This window comes from Diospyros lotus, chromosome 9, assembly GCF_014633365.1.
Source record: "Diospyros lotus cultivar Yz01 chromosome 9, ASM1463336v1, whole genome shotgun sequence".
NCBI lineage: Eukaryota > Viridiplantae > Streptophyta > Magnoliopsida > Ericales > Ebenaceae > Diospyros > Diospyros lotus.
Window position 1 is genome coordinate 34,945,069 of NC_068346.1, and position 11,343 is coordinate 34,956,411.

Sequence of the window (11,343 nt, forward strand, 5' to 3'; positions counted from 1 at the left end):
GTTCGTTAATTTCTTTCTCTATTTGGTTTGATCCCGACAGATAATTAGATTTTCAGTGATTTGAATATTATGAGAAAAAAAGAAAATGAGAGAAAATATAAAAGTACTTTGGTCATTTAAAAATTTTAATATATATAAAGTAACAGTAGATAAAAAGTGTAACTAAAATTGTAAGATTATGGAAGATTTATGTTAGCTTTTAAATAGCAAAGATGTCTCCATCGTTTTAGCAAACTTCAAGAGTGTTAAGTGTAATTTACCTTAAACTATATGCGCCACAAATCACAATCTAAATATGTAATAACATATTATTGGATTATGAAATCACGTCAATACAATAAAATGATATTTTGTGATTTAAGGAAATTTTGTATATTCTCGTGAAAGATATTTTATATTATATATCATATTAATGTAAATACATGAAATTTTAATAAATATTGGCTTAATATATATAATGACCCCTCAATAATTAAAAAATATGACATTCAATCACCGATATGTAAAATATCAAAATTTTGTATCTTAATTATTAAACATTATTGTTTTAAGTCCTTACAGCGAATGAATGTTAGCATGTTTATGCCTGTTTTCGTGAGTAATAGACTGTGTGGATGACCAAATGGCAGTATTTGAATAGGCTGACTGATTTGTTGTGCTTCATCAGTAATTAAAAAATATGATATTTGATCCATAATATGCAAAATGTTAAGATTTCACATTTCAACTATAAAAGAAATAAAGTTATTATTTATGTCACATATGACATACAAGTAGAAAATAAAAAATATTGTGTCATAAAAGTATCACATCAAACGAGATATATCAGATTAATATTTACTTTGATGAGGAAAAGACCAAGTTATCCATAATTAAAAAAAATACATAAATTGCAATCACCTAAATCTTTGAATCACTAATTAAAAAAATTTTATATTGTTCAATTTTTAATCATAAAATATGACAGAGTTAATCTCTATTATTTCTTTTTATTGAACTCAGTTCTATCATTTTTTTGTTTATATTTTCTTTTATATTTTAAGATAAGAACTTAAAATAATAATTTTTAATAATTTAGATACAAAATTTTAACATTTTACACGTTAGGAGACCAAACGTTATATTTTTTATTGTTGAGAGACTATAATAAATTAGTCAAACTATTTAAATATTGTTAACTAATCATCCACGTGGCCTATCACATGTAAAAATATGCGTGTTCATATATATGTTAACGTTTTATCATTAGAATTAAAATATAAAATTTTTAAGTTTTTATATATTAAAAATTAAATATTATGTTTTTTATCCCACGAAAGATAATGCAGCTGAAAGAGCTCTATGCGGCGCTTCACTCGCTAAAATGCGCGTCGTTTGGCTGCCCTGCCTAGAAAAGCCGGGCCTCGGAATTCTCACTCCCCCCATAGTATTCAAATTGTTTCTCACTCAATATGTAATAAATACATTCAACCCTCTGCCATTTCTTTTTCTATGTAGTCCAGCATCTTTCTACTTTCCTCTGCATCTGCAGGCTCGCTAAAGGTTTGACTTCTAATCTGTTTCATCTTTATCATCATCAACAACCCATGCTATGATCTTCGCACCACGCTCCCATCTTGTTGCTTCTTTGTCTTTGCTTGATCTGTTCTTCATTAGTCAACTGGTTTTCTTTCTGTTATCACCCTTTTATCTTGTGTCACGATCTTCAAAAGCCAGCTTCCAGCTCCTTTTTTAGCAGTAATTTTACTTTAATATTTGGTTTCAGTATAATCAACTCCTTTTCTTGGATCTTTCCATATGCTTGCTTTATTGTGTAATTGGGGTTTTTCTCCATTCATATGTGTCTGAATGGATATATACATATAATAGATGTGAAATGATTGATTTATTTATTTTTTTTTTCATTTTTGTGTATGGATTTCCTATATTTCGCAAACCTTTTTAAAGATTTTTTACCCTTTTCATATATAGCATCTGCTTCTGTTTTTCTTGGATGGGTTTATAGGCTAACAGTTCCTGTTAACTATTGAGGTTAAACCCATATATGCCATTGAAACACAGCCAAAGAGAAAATTCGAAACAAGAAATTCACATTGTTTAGCTCAAGTATTTCACTATGTGTATTATAACAGTTAAGTTTTAGTCATGGCAAGAGAGAATTCACTATATGTGTTGTAACAGTTTAGATTTGGTACAATCACAAAACAGCAATTGTGTCAATCTGACACAATTAGACAAGCCCTGGAGAACTCCTGTTTCACCCACTGTAAGGCATTTGATCCCATTCTAATCCTCGTTCCTTCTCCATCCCATTATCCTGAGCCCCCAAATTTCCGTCTGCCTAACCCACTTACCCGTACATTTCCTGCCTTGCCCGTGCATATGTACAAACTTCTCAATCTTGCTACTCAATTTATTTACTTATTGATGAAACTTTATTTCTAAATCTCAGCATGGTGTGCTGAGATCCCGATTTCCTGGTCAGCGAGGAAGAACACCTAATAAAAACACTTTAATGAAATCAAACAAATTGGTATGGAACAATAGTGTAAAAGTCTTGACAAACACCAAGGTTATCTTAACCTTGTTCTTGTTGGTCTCCCATTTTGATTTTGGGTCTACTTTTCTTCAGTTCATTTGACCATATTAACAAAAATCATGAATTTCCTTTGAAAATTTGTAGACTGTATTTTACTAGTTATCCAATTTTTTATTTCTTATGTGCTTATTCAGTGAAGTTATCCTCTCCTGTTCTCTGTATGGATTCTAGACGTGTGAATCTCTTCTAGTCTACTTTTAAATAAGGTGTAAGGGAAAAAAAAGGGTAAATTCCACCGATACCCCCTATTTATGGGCTTTTTACAGACACCCCCCTGGTTTACTTTTAGTAATTCAAGTTCCTATGGTTTATTTTGTTCTCAATCAAGCCCCCTCCATTTGGTCAAGAGCCAAATGGGTTGTCTTTGATGTTGGATTTAACTATGAAAAATTAAAATAGACCATAAGGGCCTGAAATTTCAAAAAGAAAACCACAAGGGACTCAAACAGGGGCTTTTTACCTAACTGAGGGGTTGTTCAGAAAAGAAACAAACATTGGAACATGAACTACTAAAAGTGAATCACAGGGGATGTGTAAAAATGGTCCAAACCACTGAGGTCTAGGTGAAATTTATCCAAAAAATAATAAGATAAATAATTCCAAAAGATCTTGAAGGGTTTCCTTCATTTTAAATATGCTTTGATCTTATCATGATAGTTGATAAATGATTTTTTCTTTCATTGCCCTGATGGCTTGGATGATGAAAGCAATAGGATGAGTGAAGTGTGGTCTATTATTTTTCTTTTTTTGGTGTAATGGTGATTTTACTGACAGCTTTGTGGAATTCATTTAGTGTTTTAAATTTAACAGTGGTATGGTTCCTTGTTTCCAAGATTTGTGTGATCAATATTGCATGTTTTCTTTCGAGCACATTCATTCTACAATGTGACTGCAACCTTGATATTAAGGTCATTTTGATGACACCAATTTGAAGTGTCCAAGCAACAATTAGTACTACCTTCTATATCAAGATTTAAAATTGTCACTTAATCAAAAGTGTATGTATGTGGCCAGTTTTTCCTTTTTTATTTCCCTTTTCCCCTTCTTCTAAATGTGAGTTCAGGGCCAAAAAGACCTTATATTTCCTGCTATTTCCCAATTGCTTGGCGTCTGCTTGTCTTGAGTCTGCTGAGCCTAACTTTTGTTTATTACTCAAGCAGGGTCCTCCAAAATGAGGCTTTGCCTTTTTGTGGCTCTTTGTGTACTGGTTTTGTCATCCCTGTCTGTACCTGCTTTCTCTGATGATTTAGTTAGGCTTGGCTTGAAGAAGCAACCCTTAGATCTTCATGGCTCTAAGGCTGCCAGGATGGCAAGATTGCATGGTAAATATAAGAGTGGAGCAAATGGCTTGCATCAGGATGAAGATGTTGACATAGTATCCTTGAAGAACTATATGGATGCTCAATACTACGGAGAGATCGGTATTGGGTCGCCGCCTCAGAAATTCACTGTGATATTTGATACTGGCAGTTCCAATCTCTGGGTTCCCTCGTCAAAATGCATTTTTTCAGTGAGTTTTTTTTTTTTGAAATATATTTCTGCAAACTCATTTACCCTTCTAAAAGAATCATCTAATCAATAAAAAATACATGCAGATTGCTTGCTTATTCCATTCTAAATACAAGCACTCCAAATCCTCAACATATCACAAAGTTGGTGAGAGTATTAATCTATTATAGTTATTCTATACAGTGTTGACAAATGTTTTATATGATAAAAAGATGAATTTGTTATGCTATTTATGATTGGGAAGCTCTCATTATTTTGTGATTTAGGAAAACATTGTGCGATACGTTATGGATCTGGATCTGTTTCTGGCTTCCTTAGTCAAGATAATGTCGAAGTCGGCGGTGTTGTGGTCAAGGATCAAGTATGATTTTTATTTTATTTTGAGCTCTAATATGGAATTGGTTTTGACTTTTTGTGCTCTGCTTGTAATTGATAGATATGTATGGTAATTTTTCCAGGTTTTCATGGAGGCTACAAAAGAAGGAAGTCTTACATTTGTGGCAGCACAATTTGATGGAATACTTGGTCTTGGCTTCCAGGAAATTTCAGTAGGGGATGTAGTGCCATTCTGGTATTGTCTTGCAAACTTTTTGGTTTCTAAAGTCATTTGTGAATTCTGCAGCTGTTTTAGCAGTTGTATCTGAAACTTTCTATTTTTCTTCTCTTGCAATGTCTTAGACCCAATGATACATGATGCGAGTGCAGGTACAATATGGTAGAACAAGGTCTTGCAAAAGAGAAAGTCTTCTCTTTTTGGCTTAATCGGGATCCAGATGCTAAAGAGGGTGGTGAGATTGTTTTTGGTGGTGTTGATCCAAAGCACTTCAAGGGGGAGCATACTTATATTCCCATAACTCAAAAGGGTTACTGGCAGGTTAGTGAAATGTTAATGTTTCCAATGCATATTGTCATCTGCTTGAATGGCTATTTCAATTTATTTTTGTTGAGAAAGTTAACTTAGTTGCCTTTTTTTATTTTTCAGTTTGAAATGGAAGATTTTCTGATTGCAAACCGATCAACAGGTAACTTTCAAGCCAAATAAGTAAAATCAGCAGTCATACAACATTTAATTCTTGCCACGAATGAATTTTATGCAGAAGAGTGTAAGTAATATAAATAGCTGAGTCCCCTAGGGGATCAATATGCTTGTTGCTCAGCTTTGCAACCGAAATGTAGATAAGTAGCCTCTGATCAATATTTGAACATAGGACACACGTTCAACAAGTTGATGCAACAATGCCTTGTTGGTAGGTTGAGATTGACAACACAAGTGTGTTTGTGTTCCTTTGGTATTCTTTTATGTATGTATATACATTTCAAAGATTGTAAATTCAGTAAATTACATGCTATATATCATGTATGCTCACTTTCTTCATTTTATTTATATAGATCCTAATTCATAAAAATGAAAGGTTTTGCTTGGTTTAGCACAAAAAATAAAAAGAAAGAAAAAAGAGAAGATTTTGCTAATTGAGAAAAATTGGATACATTCAATCTCTTATTAGAAATTTCAAATTCAAGAGAAAATATGTTTTCATTACTTTTATGCAACTCTATAGTGGAATGAAGTTGATTGAATTTGTGAATTATTTGTTTACAATATCATTTCAGGTTTTTGTGAAGGTGGATGTGCTGCTATTGTGGATTCTGGAACATCTTTGCTTGCGGGTCCAACGGTGCTTACTTCTAACTTTTTAAGTACTAATTAACAAAAGAAATTAAAAAAAGAAGAAGAAAAAGCTGTAAAATTAATGACCATAAAGATTCTTCGTCATTGTTTGTTTCTACCTCTTTTTCTGTAAATATTTCTAATTAGCCGTTTGATTTTCAGACTGTGGTCACTCAAATTAACTACGCTATTGGAGCGGAAGGAGTTATGAGCATGGGATGCAAACAAATAGTTTCTGAGTATGGAGATCAGATATGGGATCTTCTAGTTTCTGGGGTTTGTTATTTTTGTGGAGTTTTTACTCTCTTTCAACCTATCGACTTTTGACATTAATAAGAGGTCGGTCTTATTATATAGGTATTGTAATCTGCAGGTACATCCTGACAAAGTATGTTCTCAGATTGGTTTATGTGTTTTTGATGGGGCTCATTCTGTGAGGTTAGAAGTTCTTGCTTTGATCTTTTATGCCAATGTTTAGTTGGGTTTATAAAATTTTTCACCTTTAGATTTCCATTTTTAGGTGTTTTCTGAATGAAAAGAACTCAATATCATATTTTTCATGTTCTTATGAAAGCACTTTCTTGAAATTCAGTGCTCCTTCTCATAGGTGCAAAGCTGGAGTGTTTTAGGAGAGATTTCCTTACGTGAGGCTCCCCATTTTGTGAGGGCTGGGGGAGGGTCATACTCGTATGCTGCGCTCCCTTTGCCTTTTCGAAATAGGCTATTTGCAAATTGAACCCATGACCTTCCAGTCAAAAACACAACTGTAGGTCTTTTGTCCATGACTTGAGTTGTTATCATACTTAAAAATCTTCCCAGCCATGCTTCTGTGCAAAGTATTAGTAGCATAGTTCATGATTTGCCTTCTAGCTTCTTTCACTTTGACAGAGCATAAGGCTTCTAGAGCCTCACCAGTTTCCGGTGTACACGAGGAACTGTGGTAAAAAAACCCTAACCACTTTATGTTATACATGAAAACCTGTGGTGAAAATGTACTATAGTTTATACTTGAAACACAATTGTCCCAGTGCTGAAATCAAGACAGTAGTTGAAGATGCGAATAAGGAGGAAACTTCTGCTGGGGGTAAACCTTCTTGTACGGCTTGTGAGATGCTTGTTGTTTGGGTTCGGAACCAGCTGAAACAAAAGGAAACAAAGGAGAGCGTGTTCAATTATGTGAATCAGGTGACTTATCACCAATATGTAACACTTGCTTATAAGCCCACACTGGCTTTTACAATTGTATGCAACTTTATTCGTTGATTCATTCATTAATCTTCTTTTAAATATTTGACAGCTTTGCCAGAGCTTGCCAAGTCCAATGGGAGAATCAGCGGTGGACTGCAATAGCTTGTCCAAGCTGCCAAACGTTACATTCAGAATTGGAAGTAAAGATTTCAGTCTCACTCCCGAACAGGTCAGATTTTGTTACTAGTCTTATCAAGCCTTCATTTACCTGTACAGTTCGGTTTTTTCATTCTTTTCATTTAGCCTCCCCTCTCAACAATTTAGCAAAACCTGAATTGAGTTGTTAATTCAAAGCCAATTGGTAATGGTGTTAGTCTTTAAATTACTTTGGTCTGGGTTTGATGACTATTTTAGACGCCAGGGTCTGGTTGATGACTAGTGATTATATATTCTTGAGAGTTCCTGTGAATTCTTGAGAAGTTGCCTATACTGTCTTTCGGAACTGCCTTTGGAACTTTGCAAAAACGAAAATGACTAATGGAGAGGATAGCTACGCTTGTTAGTATTTGATAGAGAATAACTGGGCCTTTTTGGTATGTTGATTTTGTGATCTGATCCTAATAGAGAAGAAGAATGCCCTTGATGCTAGTAGATCTGCCATAGGACTAACAGCAACTGCTTTTGGATTTAGTTCAATCTCAATCTGTTTGTTTTGCTTTCCTTTTTGGCAAGAAGGAAGAACTTCATTTCTTAATTAACAAGAAAAGATTAGGACAAGAGGAGAGAATGTGAGCATCAGTGCTTTGGCTTTGGCTTGCCATTCTTTCATGGTTCTGCCTTGTTTCGTTTTGTTTCAGTATGTTCTGAAAACAGGCGAGGGCCCAACCACCGTCTGCGTCAGTGGATTCATCGCTTTGGATGTGCCAGCTCCCCGCGGTCCTCTCTGGTACGTGTTCTTGGACCATATATATATACACACCAACACTCCATTTCTGCGACCTCGTGAGGCTGAACTGAACTGAGACATGTCGATGCAGGATTCTTGGAGATGTCTTCATGGGGATGTACCATACTGTGTTTGACTATGGCAACCTGCAGGTGGGGTTTGCTGAAGCTGCCTAGCGATCATCTATCTGCCTTGAAACTTTTGCAGCCATGGTGCATGCTCAAATCATTGGCTAGTTTGATCATGATGCCTCATGTTCATGTTCATGTTCATCCTTATGTGAATTTGATGTTGAGTTCATTCTGTATGTATGTATCTACTGTGTTGCTTAAAGAGACGAATCTTTGTCTTCCAACTCTATCTTGTACAAAACATTTCCTTTAAACTACGTTTGTGGTAACTCTGGGTATGCATCATGATGTGTAATAGTTCGTAAATCACATCATGCATGCAACTCTTAAAGATATTTGATTTCTGGCTATTAGTGTGGAAGTGTATTCACTGTAGGCGTGTGTAAACAGTCAGTTCAATTATTGAATTAATTAAAATTTAATTATTAAAAAAATTGAATTGTTGTACAAAATTTAATTGAACCAACTCAAAAATTGAACTAACTGAAAATTAAAAAAATTGAATTCAAATAAAATAAACTAAGTCGAATCGATTAAATTAGTAAAAAATATTAAAAAAATAAAAATAATTAATAAAATATATAAAATTAAAAAAATGATATCATTTTATAAATATTAAAATAACATCATTTTAAAATTCTACCGATGAGATTATTCCAATCAAAAAATTAAAAATCAAATTTTTGAGAAAAATTAATCAAATCAAATAAATTTAAGAAAAAAATTGAATCAAATTGATAAGTTTAATTGGTTTAGTTCACTTAATTTAGGTAAATCGAACTTTTAGTTTTTCTCAAGCGTGGAATAAAAACACATTTTTAATATTATAAAAAAATCTCAAAATACTTTTAAAATTACAACAACTGCCTAAAAATGTGTTTTTGGGTATTTTTAGTATTTTGGGATAGAAAGTGTCAATGTCTCTTAAAATATCTACCGGCTAAGTTAATGTAATGCTTCCTATAAAAAGGAAATTGTTTATATATCAGAAGCATATGTCTAAGGCTATAAATAACTTGTTATGAGCTAATAAAATATGAAGATTAGGACGGAATCAAATTAAAATATGGTAATCGTGTGTTGTTGATAAATTATTAGTGAGGTATTGAAGGTATGCTTTTAGGTACATGGATGCAAATCATAATTAAGAAATTTTTTTAATGAAGAATGTGCTTAAATTACCAATTAATGGACACAAATCTACTACAAATTAAGAACCCCTTTGTTCAAAAGCTTCCCACAAAAATTAAGGAAGAATGTGACCTTTTCCAGATTAATAAAATTAGAATGTTATTTAGATATTGAGTCTAAATATTTATATATTAATGTGTTATAATTTATGTCACATTAATATAAACATACAAAATATTCACCTAACATGTTATTTGAAAGGGGTCGGTAAGTTCGTTAGTTCTAAAATTTTGTATTTTATAATAAATTAATTATCGTACTTTAATTTTTTGTCACTACTACCTTGATTTTTGTTACAATTTAATCTCTCTTTTAATTTTTTGTCAAATTTTGTTAATAAAAACTAAGATAATATACATTAATATGAATATCAAAATCACTTAATTGTGGGTGTAACCCCCCGCTTTTTCGGATGTGTTATAACTTAGAACAATTCTCGGATAATAATTTTTTTAATTTAAAACCACAACTAAACCATATAATTGCTTATATCCATCTCAAAATTTCCATCTATCTCGAAAAAGTATCATCATAAACATCAAATGCGAAAGTTAAGAATCGAACCTAATATTACAATCACCATATTTATGATAATACAACATTGTCTTTCAAAATGTTAAATAGTAGAAACTTAAATACATCAATTTCAATATCTTAATCATAGATCATTGTGCACTTGCTAAGTGCTGTCACATGCATCTTCCGTATTTGTTTCTGCTATAACAATATCTGAAATGTTTAAATATTTTAGAGGCAAAGCTCAGATTAGATAATGAATCATCTAAATAAGGGTACAAAAATCATATTTTGTGTATGTATGCAAAATGCGAAATGTTATCTTTCTTTTTTAGTTTAAGTCGACCACACCCAATTGTTGCTCCCTATTTTTACAGTCTTCTTATCAGACCAAGGTGTATGGGTGCATCATTGGTAGAGTAGCGGTGCCAGTCCATAATTCCAAATCCTGTGCAATACATGATCAATAATAATATCATGTATATATGCACATTTCATCATAGCATGTAAATGCAATCTACATGACATTCATATCAAGACATGACAACATGATAAAACCATTTACATAAAATCGAGTTTTGGGATTGAACCACTTATCTCATACGTATCTCATAACATCTTAATTCTCGTGCCAGGCTTCTAATGAACTCAATCCGGAACCTCAACATTATCTAGAAATCATATTTATTCAATGATATCAATATTATATTTTTCTTAATTTTTTTTTATAATTTTCTTTTATTTTCTCCTATTTTTTCTCGATAAATCCAAACTAAACATTTCTCAAATATTTTTTTTATAACAATTCATAAAATAACTTGTAGATAAAACTTACGTGTCATGACCTCAAAACGCATGCCTTAATAATTTCTTTCCTAATTTCAAGCTCTTGGCCATCTTCACTTGCTACCTTCATTTGCCCATTGCCATTTGCTTGCTATCTTTCTCATTTCTCCATCTATATATAGCCATCTACTTGTAGATAAAACTTAACTATTAAGTTTGCTGTCCATCACTCTCTCATAAGAGGCCATCACACACACACACACACACACGCACATATATATACATATATAATTATTTATATTACACTAAAATAATAAGAAATTTACACATTTAAATCTCAAAATTCATCTCTATTTCACTTAGATAATTCTCTAATTGCATTTACATCCTCAAACATCAAATTAATTGGTGTTACGATAACAAAAATCTAAAATTAATAACTTAAATCTTACTCGATAAGGACGATTTCATCCCTGAGTCCACGCCGAACCTTTGATTTGTCTCAAAACCACTTCAAGACTGATCCTTACGAAAAATCGAAGCCCTTTTAGGGTTCCGTTGACTTCCTGAGAGTCTCCTATGACGATTCAATTTTTCAGTCCAAATCATAGCTGTATTTTAGGTGTACCAAAAATCCTTTTAATTCTGATTTCTTTTAATACCATAAATCCTATCTTGGAACGCTCATCGAGATCCTATCATTTTTCTTAGACATTTACACTTCGGGACATTCCTTACAGTCGATTCGGTACTTATAACTATAAGAAATTATACTTAAGCCCCTAATTTTTTGATAATTTCACCTATA

The 11,343-nt window shown here is 32.6% G+C and overlaps 1 protein-coding gene across 2 annotated transcripts; it reads left to right on the forward strand.

The window, feature by feature from the left end:
• The first annotated feature begins 1,392 nt into the window (after positions 1 to 1,392).
• On the forward strand, positions 1,393 to 8,403 carry LOC127810084 (cyprosin-like). Of its 2 annotated transcripts, none has more exons than XM_052349328.1 (14): positions 1,393 to 1,542; positions 3,760 to 4,109; positions 4,195 to 4,255; positions 4,375 to 4,469; positions 4,567 to 4,679; positions 4,814 to 4,982; positions 5,091 to 5,130; positions 5,720 to 5,784; positions 5,940 to 6,053; positions 6,151 to 6,215; positions 6,806 to 6,962; positions 7,075 to 7,194; positions 7,823 to 7,911; positions 8,003 to 8,403. In XM_052349328.1, the coding sequence occupies exons 2-14, from the start codon at positions 3,771 to 3,773 to the stop codon at positions 8,085 to 8,087; spliced, it is 1,512 nt and encodes a 503-aa protein (XP_052205288.1). In that variant the 5' UTR covers positions 1,393 to 1,542; positions 3,760 to 3,770; the 3' UTR covers positions 8,088 to 8,403. The 2 variants fall into 2 exon arrangements, with proteins under 2 accessions (XP_052205288.1, XP_052205289.1); XM_052349329.1 differs by lacking the exon at positions 1,393 to 1,542 and adding an exon at positions 1,615 to 1,737.
• Positions 8,404 to 11,343: the final 2,940 nt, after the last annotated feature.